Consider the following 18,887-nt stretch of genomic DNA (forward strand, 5'->3'; position numbering starts at 1 on the left):
GAAGGACCTTTCCCACCATACACCCTGTATTTTTAAAGCACAAGTACAAATCTTTTAGCTGCTGTGCCCTGCCAAGAAACCCTGACTCACCTTTTCTGCCCCGATCCATCTCCTAGGAAAAGATAATATTTATTGATTATTTCCTATGTGCATGTGCTGTGATAATCATGGTTAATAAGTTTGTGTGCGCCAAACTGAATGCCACTTTTTCAGATGCGGAAGCTCGATTTATCCCAAGTAACAGCTTAAGAGAAGGAATGCAGTTGACCCAGATTCCTTTTCTGCTAAACCCATGCTCTTTAACTCTAACAAGAGATCCAAAACTGTGATGGTGGGTGACAGGTAAACAGGAAGGGTCTATGGGATTCAGCTGGAGGTTGCCCAGTGTTCACACCTCCTTATTACTTACTGAGTAATAAGTCAGTGGGCAGACACTGACCATTGACTGTCTTAGTGAAGCCATAGTTTGTGTGTTGGAGTGGTCTGCACTAATGTGCAGATGGATTGTCAGCTCACGGCAGAAGTGAGTCTTCCTATACAGAGGAGGCAAAGATAAGAATCTTCTCAAGGAGACTGCTTTTGTTTTCTGAGGAATCCTTCTACTTTGTACTTTAAGCACCGCCTTTTTTTGTTTGCACCAAAAATGTTCTCTTTCTGTGTAATCTACATATTAAGCATGCTACTATAGAAAGAAAACTCATTTCTCTGTAACAGTTATGGTACAAGGTTTGATGTAGAGGAACTTTTCAACTATTGAACAGTATCAATTGTGGGAATTACCTGAATTTCAGTTGACTGGACTCCCTCATTGTTAAAGGTTATCTTTATGTTATTAATTATTGTAGAAAATAACAGTATTTTGTTACTCTTATCAGTTAATACTGTTGCTTAAGCATGATCAAGATCGGGACTAGAGGACTTAAAGCTAAAGTTTCATGAGCGTGATCTCAGTCTCTACCTTAGGATACTAGCAAATGTATGGTGTTTTTTTGTTTTTGAGACGGAGTCTTGCTCTGTCGCCCAGGCTGGAGTGCATTGGCATGACCTCTGCTCACTACAACCTCCGCCTCCCGATTTCAAATGATTCTCCTGCCTCAGCCTCCTGAGTAGCTGGGATTACAGGCACCTACCATTTTTAGTATTTTTAGTAGAGACGAGGTTTCACCATGTTGGCCAGGCTGTTATCGAACTCCTGACCTCAAATGATCCGCTTGCCTCGGCCTCCCAAAGTGCTGGGATTACAGGGGTGAGCCGCCGTGCCCAGCCAGTATGGTGTTTTTTGTTACCACGTAAGTTCTAATATTTCCTCATGGTCTTTATTTTTGAAATAGTTTATTGATGTGTATGTGTTCAGAAAAGTTACTGGGAATATATACGTGTCCCACTTCCTCTGCTTTTAAAGATTAGTCACTGAGAACATTTCATATTAGCAAAAAAAAAAAATCACTGTTACATGTTTTATTTAAATATGAAATTGATTCAAAATAGTTTTTGTTTTGGACTGAGTTTTTGTTTTTACCTGTTACGTTTATATGTACTTTAGAACGTAAGCATACTTACAGAAAGGAACACTCTAGATATGAATAAAAAGTTCCTTGTTACCCTGCAGAGTCAGTGGAATATTGCTTTCTGTAATGTATCTGGATATCAGAACTTTGATTCTCTTGACTACTCATTTAAGAAATTGGAGACCAGGCCAGGTGCTGGTGGCTCACACCTGTAATCCCAGCCCTTTGGGAGACTAAGGCGAAGGATCACTTGAGTCCAGAAGTTCAGGGCTGCAGTAAGCTGTGACTGCACCATTGCACTCCTGCCTGAGCAACAGAACGAAACCCTGTTTTTAAAAAAATAAAAATAAAATACGTGGACACTTGAGACCAAACACTTTTTGTTTGTTTTTTTATTTTGTGTTTTTGAGACAGTCTCACTCTGTGCTCAGGCTAGAGTGCAGTGGTGCAATCTGGGCTGACTGCAACCTCTTCCTCCCAGGTTCAAGAGATTCTCCTGCCTCAGCCTCCCAAGTAGTTGGGATTACAGGTGCGCACCACCACCCCAGCTATTTTTTTTTTTTGTATTTTAGTAGAGACCATGTTGGCCAGGCTGCTCTCGAACTAGACTCAAGCGATCCACCCTCCTCGGCCTCACAAGTGATGGGATTACAGGTGTAAGCCACCACACCTGGCCCCAAACAGTTTTTAAAAGACTTCTTAATTACGAGAATGGTACATGGACTCAACCTCAATGCCTAGTGAATATTACGATGACTGGCATCTGCCTCTTTAGCAACCCAATTTTTAACTCTCAGTATTTGCCAAAAGTGTATAAAATATTATAGCTTTGAAAGACTGTGTATTAAGGTGGTATTATCTTTTTATTTTAGAAATCTTGAGTGTACTTAGAGGTTTTAAAAATTAAATTTTACATTTGAGTTCAGAAGCTCTGTTTTTAAATAACAGTGCTGAAGAATAGCAAAAATGTATGAGACTGGAACAGTGGCTCAAGCCTGCAATCCCAGCACTTTGGGAGGCCTAGGCAGGAGTATCACTTGAGCCCAGGAATTGGAGACCAGCCTGTACATAAGCAGACTCTGTCTCTACAAAAAAAAAATTTTTTTTAATTAAAAATAAATTAGCTGGGCATAGTGGCACATGCCTCTGGTGCCAACTACTCAGGAGTCTGAGGTGGGAGGATGGCATGAGTCTGGGAAGTTGAGGATGCAGTGAGTCGTGATCACACCACTGTATTCCAGTCATGGTAATAGAGCGAGACGCTGTTTCAAAAAAAAGTTTGTAAATAGAAGGTAGCCTAAACTTTTCAGGGTTTGTCACATGAATTGTTTTGTTCCAAAATCTTGCAGGATATAATATCCATGAAATCAATATGCTTCAATGCAGTGTGAAAGGAGACTTCTGATGTGCCTTGTTGGGGATTATGTCTCTTTCTGAGTCTTTGAGTGCTGGTAATCTGCTAGGTTTTTATACTTCTAACTTTAAATCTCATAAAACTCTCTGCCATGCCTTTTAAAATTTGATTTTATAAAAAGTACAAGTAATACATGAATCTATGCTCATTGTTTAGGTGTTTCATAATACAAAAGTACAGTTACAAAGTGAACTTTCCTCTTTGTGGACCTCCAGCACCCTCCCCCCGGTTCCTTATTGGAGGATGCCCACTTTTGAGTTTGGGGAGTTTTCATCCTGAACTTTTTCATGCATTTACAGACATGCATGTTTTTATATTTCATGGTGGCTTTATCCTCTTGGTGTATGTATGACCTTCCATGCCAGTTTCTCAGCAACTACAATTTGTAAGGAGGATCTGCTTGCAGGCCATGGTGTAATACTTTTAATGCTTTCCTTTTCCGTCCTGCCGTTAGAGATCATCTTGTGAATGGACAGGATAGACAAAAGATGGCTTCCCTTTAGTGTTGGATGGAAGAGGCACCCTGCTGTTTGCACAGTTACCAGCTTCTATTTAGTTATTCTTTTCTCCTTCCAACTCCCACAACTATGGCAAACATTGTTCAAGGCAATGCTATGCAAATAGCCCACATCCTTGCCCTTGTCTTTTCTCTCCCAGTTAAGGCAGTGTCCAAAAAAGTGTCCCACTCACCAAGTAGCAGCTTTCTGTATTTTTAAGTGCTGTTTTGAGATAGGAGGAAGGCTAGAAGAGGAATAGAAGAAAAAGAATCTTGAAAAGGACTGGCAGCGTTACTATGACTACCCACTTCAAAGTTGAGTATACTTAACAGCGAGTGCCATGATTAAGCCCCGGATAGTGCAGAGAATGAGGTACCTAGAAGCCTTTGTCTCTGACAGATGCACTTGAAAAATCCGTTGTATGGGGAAGGAGGTTCGAAATATACATGTAAACCCAGGAATTAGTGTTTAAGGGGAGAAAATTTATGCTTGCAGTTTCATTAACATATATACACACACAAGTATACAGATATGTATATATCATATATATTGCATGCATGCATGTATGTATATGTAGATTGTATATGTGTTTGTGTAAAATATATATATTTTAGTTTTTCCTCTGTGGACATTTCTGTTATTGTCTCTCTTCTTTTTTAATTGTTTAGTAGTACTCTAGAAAACAGTAAAGGTCGAGTGCGGTGGCTCACGCCTGTAATCCCATCACTTTGGGAGGCCAAGGCGGGCGGATCACCTGAGGTCGGGAGTTCGAGACCAACCTGACCAACATGGAGAAACCCTGTCTCTACTAAAAATACAAAATTAGCTGGGCATGGTGATGCACACCTGTGATCCCAGCTACTCAGGAGTTTGAGGCAGGAGAATCACTTGAACCCGGGAGGTAGAGGTTGTGGTGAGCCGAGATTGCGCCATTGCACTCCAGCCTGGGCAACAAGAGCGAAGCTCTGTCTCAAAAAAAAAAAAAAAAAAAAAGAAAGAAAACAGTATACCTGGTCAGGAATTGAACACATGTTTTTTGTTTTATTTATTAAAATTTTTATTTTATATAAAGAGATGTGTCAATGGGCCAGGCATGGTGGCTCATGCCTGTAATCCCAGCACTTTGGGAGGCCAAGGCAGGCGGATCACTTGAGGTCAGGAGTTCAAGACCAGCCTGGCCAATATGGTGAAACCCCGTCTCTACTAAAAATACAAAAAAATTAGCCAGGTATGGTAGTGCACGCCCGTAATCCCAGCTACTGGGGAAGCTGAGGCAGGAGAACCGCTTGAACCCGGGAGGCAGAGGTTACAGTGAGCCAAGATCTGCCACTACACTCCAGCCTGGGCAACAGAGCGAGACTCTGTCTGAAAAAAAAAAAAAAAAAAAAAAAGAAGTATGTCAAAGAAGAGCCAAAGTGAAAATAAACAATTTTTTTAAAAAACAGATGAGGTCTCACTGTGTTGCCCAGGCTGGTCTTGGACTCCTGGGCTCAGGTGATCCTCCTGCCTCGGCCTTCCAAAGTGCTGGGATTACAGGCATGAACCACCATGTCTGGCCTCAAGCACGTGTTAATCAGTTCACCTGCTGTATGCTTCTTTAAACTTTGAAAAGGCAAAAGTACTTTATTGTGTTTTGTAAACATAGAGGCATCTGCCCAATCTGGAACATATGAGGGAAATGGTCAAACTTTCAGAACCCCAAAAGATTGGGCATGGTTACCTTCATACTAGCAGTTTTGGAAACAGCAGAGTGATGTGTGATTTTTTAAAACACAGATTTTTGGTATTTTCAATATAGATCAGTGTCCTCATTTACCATTCTGTGATTCATAAATCTGTTAGCCCTCTGCTGTTTTCCAACCCTGTTAAGAAGGCAAAGAGCCATTTTCTGATCCATTAAGTAAGTGCCTTTTGTCAAATAGTAGATAAAAAGCACCCACCCACATACAAACCTCAGAAATGTAGCATCTTTCCAAGGATGTGTAACTGCCAGAGATCTGGAGTTTAGGTGTTCAGTGTCTTGGTGCAGTTGGCTCCTTCCACACACAGCTGACATGACCTTGGACCTCCTGAGCTACTGAGGGACAGGTAGCTGGGTCATGCCCCCATTTCCTTCCTCACGACTAAACACTCTGCTTGCCTTCCTGATTCTGCCTTTGTGAGCAGGGCTCCCTGAACTCTCACAGTTTGTCTTCGCAGCCAATTCTCTCCTTCTCTTCTGCCACCACCTTTTTGTTGCACCTATTCTTCTGGCCTGGCATTATCAAAAAGTCAAATCACCCTTTTTATTGACAGAGCAACAATTTCAGAATATCAGATGTAATCTTTGAGTCTTTCTTTGGTTGCTCCCCTTCTGATAATCATAGACTCATTCTTTGTAGACAGAGTTTTCTTTTTTCTTCCCATCTTAGTTTGATTCTGGACACTAGAGTGTCCTAAAAGGCTCTTCATTATATAACAAATTTTTTTTGTAGTTCTGAAACCCAAACAATTACCAATAAAGGATGTGACTGTAAGATAATAATAATACTAGTGGCCACCATTTGTGGGATATTTTTGTGTGCCGTGCAGAGAGCTAGAAACTTCACATGTAATAGTATTTAGCACTTTTTTGAACTGAAGCCAGGGAATGAATTCATATTCCTCAACAGTCAGCCTTCAAAGCGCATGTTCTTAATCACTGTACGTTCCCTTACCACCAAGGTCTTAAAGAAGCTGGTTTGAGTGGAGAGCAGTAAAGGTTACTGGGTAGGAGGGATAGCAGAGGAAAGGAGGCAAAGCAACGTTGGGGACTAAAAGACAAGTATTGGCCTCAAAACATATTCACTTGACTATATTCTGTCTTGTATCTTTTCCCTTTTTTAAAATTTTTCATAGAAATCTACATGTTTAAGAGGTAGGATTTTATCAAGAAGCTAAGAGACCATATTTTTCTAGTATGGGCTATAGATAGTAAAAAGTCTAGATGTATGATGATGGAAGTGTAGCAGAATAAACTGGATGAAATAATTTTTTTGTTGGCAATATTTTTCAAAATTCCTTAAATAATTAAAAGAACTAACTAAAAAATGGGCTGCCCCTTTGTCATTGCACAATAGGCCACCTGTAGCCAACATAAATAAAAGTAGAATCCCATTTTTGATGAATTTTACAGGACATCATACCTATTACATGCCTACTCGATCCTTACTAATTTTGAAACACACTCCCTACTTTGTGAAGTGGCTCAGGTTATGAGCTGTAGAATTTGTTGTGGGAAGTCGGTAGCACACCGTAAGCATTAAAAAATTGGTTTGAAATTGTGTGAAAGGAAATTTTTGTTTTGTTTTGTTTTGCTTTTTTAAGACGGAGTTTCACTTTTATTGCCCAGTTTGGAGTGCGATGGGGCAATCTTGCCTCACAGCAACCTCTGCTTCCCGGGTTTAGCTGATTCTCCTGCCTCAGTCTCCTGAGTAGCAGGGACTATAGGCATGCACCACGACACCCACCTAATTGTATTTTAGTAGAGACGGGGTTTTGCCATGTTGGCCAGGCTGGTCTTGAATTCCTGACCTGAAGGGATCCGCCCGCCCCAACCTCCCAAAGTGTTGGGATTACAGGCGTGAGCCACCATGCCTGGCCAGGAAATGTTTTTAGAGTTACAAAGCAAAGCAGTGGTACTTGAGAAGGTAAGTAGCAATATGGCCATGCCCCCTACTGTATTTGAATAATTGTGAAAAGGTTCATGGTCTCCCTAAAACTTCTCAGGGCTGCTGGCAAGGTGGCGTTCCCTCTCTTTGCAAAGCCTTTTTTATCTGACATGCTCCCTACCGACCGGACAAGATACTCAGCTTTGTCAGAGGGAGTGGTGGGGTGGAGGTGGGAAAGTTTGGAAGAAAGGTGTGGGAACCTTATGATGTGTAGGAAAGGAGAGCCTGGCAGGCCAAGACAGCAAAAAGCAGGTGGAAAGCTGAAGTCGTTGTAGCATGTCGCCTTTTAGAGTGTGATTCTTCTAACTTCAGAATCTGTTTAGGGACTCTCCACAGACATTTATCTACTTCTGCTGTCTTTTTTATGAACTTAGGAAATCTGATCACTTGAGGTGAGAATGCTTGGTAAAATTCTGACCCATCTCTCTTCCTTCCTCAAAATCTGAGAGATACCACTGTAACCCTCTGCTCACATCTCCTTTTTACTTTCCTTTGCCTCTGTCCCATAAACATTTATCCTTACTGACTTTCATTTTATGTGTTGATAGGGTTTTTCCAGAACTCTCAAAGGAGAAGCACTTATCATAGTGCAGTTATGGTGACATTTACTTACTGCTTACTTTGTGCCAAGTGCCATGCTAAGCATTTAACTCCGAGATAGTTAATATTATTATCCCCATTTTGTTAATGTAGAAATGGGCACAGAGAAGTAACTTGCCAAGGTTACTCAGCAGCTAGGTGGTGGACCTAGGATTCGCTGTGAGCATGCTGACTCCAGAGTCCACGTGCTGTGTCACACTCTTTCATCACCTCCCGTAACTGGAATCAGGTCCTAGATTAGAGGCACGTCTTCAGGCAACCAGCCCTCTGGTTCCATATTCTACTCACTAATGCCCTATTTACTAAAAATGAGTAAATTAATGAAACTCAAGAGTCACCAATCTGATAGAAAAAATGGTTGTATATGTAAAAAACGCTGAATAGGTCCATTTATGACAGACATTAAGACTTTCCTAAACACCTAAAATTGTCTGTTTCTTGTCTATTGCCTTGTTCTTTCTTCTGCATCCCTAGCATATGGGAGGTACCCTGTACATGTTGAGTGAATGAATCTGTTATGTACATGTAATGAAGCCAGTGTTAGAATGACCTGTTTGTTGGGGCATAAATATGGTTTGATTTTATAGAATTTGGGGGTTTTCACAATTGAAGTGAAACATGAGGGTGGAAAAATGCCATTGCTAAGGCTGTATACATATCTATACCAGCAAGTATCTATTGAGAGTCTGGTATTTGGTAGGTACTATTTTGAGTAGATACGTAAGAGGTATGCAAAATGCATATTTCTTTGATGGAGCTTCTGGTCTTTGTGGAGCTAGTTATTTAGTTTCATTTTACAACTGAGTAAATTGAGGCAAGAGGAGGATAAATTTCCCAAGGTCACCTACTAAGTTTTTGATAGCTTTACGTCTGTGTAAATTATTGCCTACAGCCACTGAGCCATGAAATCAGTTTTACTTTTCAGGGTAGAGGTTATTTTTAATCTTATGCTGGTTAATTTTAACAAGTGAAAAGATGATGCATTATAATACTCCTGGTAGTGTTTGTTTCTAACAAAGTAATGATAAATCAACTTTCTGAGTATATCAGTTTATAGTTGTTGTCAACTTTGGTTAATATCTATAAAGTGACACTGAGCCTATGAAGTGTATAAACTTAAAATTGAAGAAATCTTGAAATCAGAGGTAGACATAATAGATTGTGGTTCTGGGAAAGGAGGTGGGAGGGTGTACTGGAGCATGTGAAATAATCATGATCATTGAGTTGAATAATCATATAATTTAACAGAAACATCTGGGCTTTCCACCAATGTCATCATGATGATGATTCATCAAAGATACCCTTTCATGTCTGGATGCGGTGGCTCATGCCTGTAATCCCAGCACTTTGGGAGGCCGAGGCATGTGGATCTCTCGAGGTCAGGAGTTCAAGACCAGGCTGGCCAACATGGCGAAACCCTGACTCTACTAAAAACACAAAAGTTAGCCAGGTCCGGTGGTGTGTGCCCATAATCCCAGCTACTTGGGAGTCTGAGGCAGTGAGGCATGAGAATCGCTTGAACCCGGGAGGCAGAGGTTGCAGCGAGCCGAGATCGTGCCACTGCACCCTAACCCGGGTGAGAGTAAGACTGTCTCCAAAAAAAAAAAAAAAAAGGTACCCTTTCATGCTAACAGCAACTAGTGAAATAGGGGGAAAATGAGATTTTTCTCCTTAAATTATGAAACTGTGATTCAGGAAGCTGCCAAGCAGAACTTTGTGAGCTTTACAAATTTAGTTGCACAACTTGACAAATTTTAGGAAGAAGTTTCTATTCTGCATTATGAAAATCAGAAATAACCCAGATGCCTACCAACATGAAAATGAATCAGAAGGCCAGGCGCAGTGGCCAATGCCTGTAATCCCAGCACTTTGGGAGGCCAAGGCGGGCAGATCACGAGGTCAGAAGATCAAGACCATCCTGGCTAACCCGGTGAAACCCCATCTGTACTAAAAATATAAAAAATTAGCCGGGCGTGAATGGCATACGCCTGTAGTCCCAGCTACTTGGGAGGCTGAGGCAGGAGAATCACTTGAACCCGGCAGGTGGAGGTTGCAATGAGCCGAGATCGTGCCACTGCATTCCAGCCTGGGTGACAGAGTGAGACTCCATCTCAAAAAAAAAAAAAAAGAAAATAAATCAGAATGTGTTTTTGTTATTGTTTTTTTGAGACGGAGTCTCTCTCTCTCGCCCAGGCTGGAGTGTAGTGGCATGACCTCGGCTCACTGTAACCTCCGCCTCCTGGCTTCAAGCAATTCTCCTGCCTCAGTCCCCTGAGTAGCTGGGATTACAGGCACGTACCACATTGCCTGGCTAATTTTTGTATTTTTAGTAGAGACGGGGTTTCACCATGTTGGCCAGGCGGGACTTGATCTCCTGACCTTAAGTGGTCCACCCGCCTCAGCCTCCCGAAGTGCTGGGATTACAGACGTGAGCCGCCGCGCCCAGCCGAATCAGAAATTTTTTGTATATGCATTGGAACACTACCTTATAATACAGCAGCCAAAAGGATAAACTACATATGCACACTACAGTTTGGATGAATCTTAGAAAATACAGCATTGAAGGCCAGGTGTGATGGCTCATGCCTGTAATTCCAGCACTTTGGGAGGCTGAGATGGGCAGATCACCTGAGTTCAGGAATTCAAGACCAGCCTGGCCAAGATGGTGAAACCCCGTCTCTACTAAAAATACAAAAATTAGCTGGGCATGGTGGCAGGTGCCTGTAATCCCAGCTACTCGGGAGTCTGAGACAGGAGAATTGCTTGAACCTGGGAGGGGACAGGTTGCAGTGAGCCAAGATCATGCCACTGCACTCCAGCCTGGATGACAAGAACAAAACTCTGTCTCAAAAAAAAAAAAAAAAGAAAAGAAAAGAAAAGAAAAAATACGCATTGAGTGAAAGGCTTAGAAAGTTTTATAGAGCATGAAACACTTTCTATAAGAAAGTTGAAAAAAACTGAAACTAAACATATTGCTTAGACCTTCATATATTTGTGACAATATTTTTGAAATACGATAATGATTTACACGAAATTCAGAAGGTTACCTTGAAATGAGAGGCAGGAGTTTAGAAGCAAGAAGGAGCACATAAGTACATATGTTGGTCCATTTCTCCAGTTGAGCAAGGGTTTCAGGGATATTGGGTATATTCTTTAAGGACTTAAAATTATACATTAGGTTTGCTATTTTTAAAAAGCGTACAATGCATCATTTTAGAAAGTGATTCCCCCCTTCATTTATCTTTTCCTATTTCGGAATTTATCAGGTGTTGTTAATGTGTCCAACTAGTATGTAAATGTGGAGGGAACTCAGAGACAGAGTGGTAGTAGGGTGAACCAAGTACATAGTGGAAGCATTTTATCTACCCTTTGTGAGCACATGACAGAAAAGTCCATACTGGGTTCTCAGTTTGTCAGAATGTGCCCACTTACTAAAAGCCTGAATTTAATATGTAAGTTGGGGGGCCTAGAGGAAGATATGGGTTGTGCAGCATTAAGGTGTAAAGTATGGAGGCTGATAAAAAAAATTTCTTCAAATCTTAAATTTGTTGAAACTCATCTTTAGGAAATTTCATGAAGAGACTTTGCGTGTGCGTGTGTGTGTGTGTGTGTTCACGCAGGCACGTGTGTGTGTTTTAAATGTCTTTTTATTTTCTCTGAGTAAAATTTAACGTCCGGGGATGAGGAAGAGTTAGGATAGAGTGCTGAAGTTGCAGAGTATAGAAGGAACATGGACTTTGGAGGTATCTAGACAGAAGTAGCTTGGAGTAACAGATCTGCTACTCGCTAATTGTGTGATTCTGGGCCAGTTACGTGGCTGAACTTTGGTTTCCTTGTGTATAAAGAGAAGGTATCAATCTCTACTTTGCATGCTTTTGTGAAGACTTGAGATGGTATTTTTTTTTTTTTTTTTTTTTTGAGACAGAGTCTTACACTGTTGCCCAGGCTGGAGTGCAGTGGCGCGATCTCGGCTCACTGCAACCTCCGCCTCCCGGGTTCACGCCATTCTCCTGCCTCAGCCTCCTGAGTAGCTGGGATTACAGGCACCCGCCACCACGCCCAGCTAATTTTTTTGTATTTTTAGTAGAGACAGGGTTTCACCGTGTTAGCCAGGATGGTCTCAATCTCCTGACCTCGTGATCCACCCGCCTCGTCCTCCCAAAGTGCTGGGATTACAGGCGTGAGCCACCGCGCCCGGCCCTTTACATGGCATTTGTAAAGCACCTAACAGAAAATAGAAATTTAATAAATGATAGCTATTTTAAGTAATTTTTCCACAATATATAACAGAGACATTGAGCCTGTCAAGTTAATCTTTGTCTTATAGTAGCAGCCGAGTACAAATATCCTTTAAGAGGAATGTAACTTCTGACTTTGAAGTGTGACTCTTATTTGCTTTGAATCCATCATAATGTGGAAAATACAGACTGTTTAAGCAGCTAGAACGTAGTATTTTTTGGATCTTCATTTTGGATTTGAACTTCACACAGGCCTATTCTTTTAGGGCCACAGACTGAACTCCCACCCGCTTCACAACCATCTTACAAATAGGTGCCATTACTCACAAATGGGATCAAATGAGAAAATAGTTCAGTACAGCTCATACAGTAATTACTCTGTATGTGAGAAAAAAAATCAAGGTTTGAATATCTTACTGATGGCTTAACTTTATCTTCATATTCAAAGCTAAGATGTTTACTTAGTAAAGACCAAAATGTAAAAACGGTACTAAGCAATATCTAAAATCTTTTTTTTTTTTCTTTGAGACGGAGTTTCGCAGGCTGCAGTGCAGTGGTGCAATCTCACCTCACCGCAACCCCTGCCTCCCAGGTTCAAGCAATTCTCCTGCCTCAGCCTTCAGAGTAGCAGATTACAGGCATGTGCCACCACGCCCAGCTAATTTTGTATTTTTAGTAAAGATGGCATTTCTCCATGTTGGTCAGGCTGGTCTTGTACTCCCGACTTCAGGTGACCCGCCTACCTCAGCCTCCCACAGTACTGGGATGACAGGCATGAGCCACCGTGCCCAGCCGTAGAATTGTTTTTACAAGTTTCTACAAATAGCACTGTTTTCATAGTAACTTCTTTGCCTGTGAACAATGGATAACTGTTCGTGCTGAAGACTCAATGGTGTTTACCTAAAGAACAGCATAGAAGTACAGTTTTTCTTGCCCACCCCCGGGTCTTATTTCTGAAATGGCTGCTAACACCTCAAACTGGTAGATCTGGGAAATTCAAGGATACCGATACAGGCATGTTTTTCTTTCCTTGCCAAAAACTTTAGTGGTTTTGGGCTTGCCTCTGTGTGCTCTACCTGGAGAGAGGCAGGGTGGGATGGATCTTCCGAAGGAATGTTAATCAAGTTTCTTGCTCACTAACCTTGATGTTCCTGTTGTGTTGGTATGTTGCAATCAAACTCGATCTGTTCAAGTTAGTAAATGCTTACTGGGGTGAAGAGATTGTTGTGGTTTGTGACAAGGCCAAATTCAGGTTTTGGACCCCAGGCAATCACATGGCATTCGGATTTATTCATGTATTCCTTGTTCTATTTTAAGAACATATCGGTGATCTAGAGTTTTGATATCACACATACAGATAGCTAGGGCTGTTTGGAGTTGTGGTTCCAGGAATGTCCCATGTAATTTGAAGGTTTTAATGACTACTTACTATGTTTTGAAGTATTGCATGATATAAAGTGAATCTATAAACTGTCCCCTTATTAATATATAATATGGGAATATTTTTGGCTAGAAAGGAATTGAACTGAATTAAATGAGAATGTGTTAAATGAAGGCTTGTGTTCAGTATTTGGATATGAAAATTCTGTTTCCTGGAAAAGGTGTTTCTGTCTTACTGCTGCGTGCCTAGTGCCTGGATCACTACCTGGCATGTGGAGCACCTCTTAGTGAATATCTGTTGAATGAATGAATGAATGAATGGCTCTGAGTCTAGATGTAGGGTAATGATGAGAGAGAATGAGATAGAAATAAAACCAGGAGTATTTTGCTTTCCTTAGTAACTTACTGATTTTCCCCAATTATAAATAAGCTTATATATATGCCTTCTTACATTGTACCAGTATGCTCTCCTTCTTTTTTTTATTTTGAGACAGGGTAGAGTGCAGTGGTATGATCTCGGCTCACTGCAGCCTCTGCCTCCTGGCCTCACGTGATTCTCCCACCTCAGTCTCCCAAGTAGCTAGGACCACGTGTGCGCACCACCATACCTTGCTAATTTTTGTTTTTGTAGAGATGGAGTTTTGCCATGTTGCCCAGGCTGGTTTCAAACTCCTGAGCTCAAGCCATTCACCTGCCTCAGCCTCCCAAAGTGCTGGGATTACAGGCACATGCCACCACATCTGACTAATTTTTGTATTTTTAGTACAGATGAGGTTTCACCATGTTGGCCAGGCTGGTCTTGAACTCCTGACCTCAGGTGATCTGCCCGCCTTGGCCTCCCAAAGTGCTGGTATTATAGGCATGAGCCACCACGCCCAGCCATCCGCCCCCTCTTCGTAACAATATGAAAATGCCAGTTTCTCTACAGAATTTGATTATTAGCATTTTTTTCTTTCAGTTCAGTCTCAAATTATGATGAAGCATTTGAGATTTTAACAATATTCAAGGAGAATTTTTTTAGTTTTCAGAAATTAGGTAAATCAAGATGTCCCTCTGATAACAATCCCTAGAAAGGAATAGTCTCAGGTCATATTTCTTGAATTTGTGTGTTCCTCCTTAAAATTGGAACCCTTCAATACAAAAACAAACAAACAAACATTTTCTTTCAATTGTCCAAAACATTTTCAAAGAAAATTCTTATTCTTCTCTTTGTAATTTATGTAGTTCATAAAGCAAGTTACCTGCCCTTTTGCTACCAAGGTATAAATGCCTCATTGGATAATATAGGGCCGTGTGTGTGTGTGTGTGTGTGTGTGTGTGTGTGTGCGCGCGTGTGTGTATTAAGAAAATATAATTGTCTTCAGTATGTTATCGAATGGGAGGATTTTAAAAATATAACATGGTTTAATCTTCTGCTTAGAAACATATTTCATGCTTAAGGCTGGGCGCGGTGGCTCACGCCTGTAATCCCAGCACTTTGGGAGGCTGAGGTGGGAGGATCATGAGGTCAGAAGTTCAAGACCAGCCTGGCCAAGATGGTGAAACCCCATCTCTACTAAAAATACAAAAATTAGCTGGGCGTGGTGATGGGTGCCTGTAATCCCGGCTACTCGGGAGGCTGAGGCAGAGAATTGCTTGAACCTGGGAGCTGAGATCACGCCACTGCACTCCAGCCTGGGCTACAGAGCAAGACTCTGTCTCAAAAAAAAAAAAAAAAGAAAAAGAAAGAAACATATTTTATGCTTAATACAGAAACTTGATAAATACAACAAAATCAAAAAGGGGAGAAATTGCCATTAATTGGGAAAGATTTTACTTTTTTAACTTCAAGTTTTTTTTTGCATTTCTGCCTAACCTAAAAGGTCAGGTTTTTGTACCTTGGAGAAGGAAATTATAAATGCCCAAGAATAAGATATTTAAATTGAAAATCTGCTTTAGCTTTTCTTTTTATCTTTTTGTTTTTTTTCCTTCTGAGAGCCTCAATTTTTTATGCTTTAGCTTTTCTTAAAACATAACATTTAGCATAGTAAAGAATTTTAATAGCTATGTAGATAAGAATGAAAGAGGTGAATTATATGCTTGTTAAATTAATCTGCCTCTTTTACCGTCTTTACTATAGATTATTATCTGGTATTAATTGTCATCCTTTTATTCAGTCCTTGATCCCAAAGTAAGAAGAATTGATGAGGATATGTGCATTGTGTTATGCCTGATCAGTTTGACTAGCACAGTCTGGAAGTGGGTTGTACAGGATGAGAGAGAGAAGCCTAATTGCTCTCCCAGCATCAGCAGCATCTATAAAGCATCCTGGGAATTGCTTGCCCTACGTTCAGAGCAGCTGGTCACATGAGCCTGAATTTTCAGTTCAGTTCATTAGTCAGCCATTTTGGTCAACACCCTGCTTACTGCGCACGGCCAATCCTATGAGAACTCAGCATCCCAGCTCATCTGAGCAGATCCTGGAAGTGATTTCTGCAGCTCAGGATTTTTTTTTAAGCTACATTGAAAATATAGGTTTATTTTTTGTTCAGGTTTTTCTTTTATATTTTTTTCTGCACAAAGGAGGAGGATTTTTCACTTATTCATATCGAGGCCAGATTTTTAAAGCCAGCTAAGGCAGCATCGGCTGTGCGGGATTTAAAGCCTATAGCTCAGCTGAAAAAAAAGGTGGGGGGCAGGGAAGGGAAGATAAAAGGAGAGGAAGCTGGGAGAAGACAAGCGTCATCTTATTTTGCTATGTGGTAGGAACTGTCTATAAGATAGTGTAGAATTGTTTATCTTGAGCAGTTTGTTCTTAACCTATAAGGTATTTTTCCTTTTTTTTTTTAAGCCTCCCCCACCCTTTTCCTGAAAGCTTTGTTTCAGAGCTTTGTATTGGGTTTTTTTGGTGAGGAGGTTGTATTTATTTTTGTGGGGTGTGTGTGTGTGTGTCTGTGTGTCTGTGTGTGTGTTGTGGTCCCAGCTGAGTCATCATGTCTGCTCTGACGCCTCCGACCGATATGCCAACCCCCACCACTGACAAGATCACACAGGCTGCCATGGAGACCATCTACCTTTGCAAATTCCGAGTGTCCATGGATGGAGAATGGCTCTGCCTGCGAGAGCTGGATGACATCTCACTTACACCTGACCCAGAGCCTACCCATGAAGGTATGGTCAGATCCTGTCCGCTAGTATTTCACCAGCATCCTCGTTGTTATGGGGGAGGGCTGGGAGGATCAGGGAGAGGTAGAAAGAACCTACACTCTCAACTGTTAACAGTCCTGAGAACCTTGCATCCTTACTTACCACCCAGCTCCCCTTCTCTTGCTCATGGGGGAAAAATAATTTTTTTTCTTGCCCCTTGAGTTATCCTTTCAAAAGACGCTGGATACTTGTTTAGAGTTCTTTGTCTTTAAGCCTCTAAATAAAACATTTGAGGTCACTTATCACATCTGATTCTATTCAATAATGAGAAAGCTATTAATTTTGTTCATATATGAAAATGTTATAGAAATTATAGTGATTTATAACACTAAGTTAAGACAACATGACTATAATTATAGGATTGTACATGATGAATACAGTAGAAACACCAGGATATTTGGTAATGGTATCCTCACCATTATATGAGGATACAATGTTAAGCAAGTTATGACATCTAGGAAATGTTTGATAAAATATTTTTTTAACAATATGGATTATTAGATGAGAAAATAACTTTCAGCATTTATTTATTGAATATGGACTTCTAAGAAAGCATAATGCCTTGGAAAGGTTAAATATGATTAATATGGCATCCCTACAGATTACAATAGAATGGTAATATTGGAATCTATTGGCCATTGCTTTTTATAAATTATTTGTGGTAACTATTAATGATCCATTTGAGATTTCCACTGTCAGTACATCTGAGATCTTTGTGGTCTCTTGACTTGCGACTTTTTTCCAGGACTCTTCCTAATTTATGAGAGGTTTTCTGCTTCTACCCTTTAATTCTCTTAATACCACAGAAAGAGAGCTGATTTGAATCATAGCTACAAATTGTTTTGTTTTTAATACAGTGGCTTCTTAGCTAAGGTTTATTCTCTGTCCTTATACTGATGAAAAAAAAGCAAAAAACGCTTGCATGTGAGGAGAAATTCTTTATAAACATCTGCCTGATAGTTAGGCACATCGACAGGACAAAGAAGACCATAGGTGAATTGTACCTAGCAGATGGGGTTAGGAAAGGTGATTCTCTGTCTTTGACCTTGAGTTGAAATCTTATCATGACTCAGAATTTGCCCATTGTATTTGATAAGCATTTTATCTTCCCAGTCAGCCTTAGCCTTTAGAAAGTTTTAGGGATGGTTAATAACACAGAACACAAAGCAGTCATTTTGGGTGTGTCTATAAGAAAATGTTTAAGTGGTTTTTAAGACCCTTTGCATCTTTTAACAATTGGTTTGTTAATTAGACAGCTTTCTTTGGCTGTAAGTTTCGTTATGTGCACAAGTTATAAGACATCAGCTGAAATTCCATGCAATGCCAGTACTATTTATTTTTTATTATTATTTTATTCTATATTTTCATCAAAACATCGTTACATCCAACAATTCCAGTACTACTTAAAACAGCCTCCAAAGCTTTAAAAGTCTTTAGGGAAGAAAAATACAGTTTTAGAAGGCTACCAAGAAGTCTTCTGGCAACTGCCTCAGTTTCCATATTTTGTTTGAAAAAAATGAATTCTCGTCCATTTTGAGAGTTACACAATATGAAATATTCCCTTTATCATGAAATCTAGTTTACCAGTGTCTCAAAAATAATTTTTAACAATTTTAACACCTCGAATATATGTTTTTGGAGCAGGATTCCTATGGATAAGCAAAAGTGAGCTGTTTGGTTCATGTAAGCATTTTTAGCAGCACCATTTGAATTCTTCATAGAGAAATCTGTAGCAACACATTTCTTAGTATGGAAAATGTGTGAGAGCTATAATCTAAGCAATAAATTGTATGTCTGCTGATTAAAGAAATCAGATAAATACAGAGTTTCCAAGACCTTTAATCAACTATAGAGGATTTGGAAGAAAATAGAGAAATGCCGACAGTGCATTTTAGAATTTTGCCTTAAATTGGGCAAGAAAGCTATTATTTTAAATTACTAGAAATGAAAATAAAGAAAGCATAGGCCCATGAAAGCCTGTGAGTATTACTGCCTTGCTCCGTTACCAAACTCTGGATATTTAAACAGTCATTTGGTCCCAAGAAATACCCACTTTTATGTTAATACCACTGATAGTTATTAGATTTAATTTAGCTATAAGCATTTAAGTGGTGGTCACCAGGCCCATGATTATGTGAATCTCACCTTGTTCACAAAATGGAACTCCTGATGTCTGGACGCAGGAGTATTCAGACTGCTTTCCCGGCTGATTCACAGAGGGAAAAACTTCTGACCACCCAAATCCTAGAGTGAAGTCTCCTCACTCCCACAAAAGAAAATAGGCAAAAAGCATAATGTTCCCTCTTAAAATGATGTAGACTGACTGTGTGTACTCAGCAATAAAGGCTTTGTGGCTTCCATATTTTATTTTCTTA

The 18,887-nt window shown here is 40.3% G+C and overlaps 1 protein-coding gene across 16 annotated transcripts in view; it reads left to right on the forward strand.

Moving 5' to 3' along the window:
* Window positions 1-18,887, forward strand: part of RUFY3 (RUN and FYVE domain containing 3) — a 102,550-nt gene that overhangs the window by 1,527 nt on the left and 82,136 nt on the right. For 4 of the 16 annotated variants that reach the window (XM_004038786.5, XM_055384477.2, XM_055384481.2 and 1 more), the window contains exon 1: window positions 15,544-16,476. The exons of 9 other annotated variants lie outside the window; for them this stretch is intronic. In XM_004038786.5, the coding sequence (XP_004038834.1) occupies window positions 16,299-16,476 (178 nt within the window). In that variant the 5' untranslated portion in view covers window positions 15,544-16,298. Of the gene's footprint in view, window positions 1-15,543; window positions 16,477-18,887 lie in introns of those variants that run through there. 3 more of the 16 variants (XM_019025415.4, XM_019025416.4, XM_019025417.4) reach the window with 3 other exon arrangements.

Source organism: Gorilla gorilla, chromosome 3 (genome assembly GCF_029281585.2).
Source record: "Gorilla gorilla gorilla isolate KB3781 chromosome 3, NHGRI_mGorGor1-v2.1_pri, whole genome shotgun sequence".
NCBI lineage: Eukaryota > Metazoa > Chordata > Mammalia > Primates > Hominidae > Gorilla > Gorilla gorilla.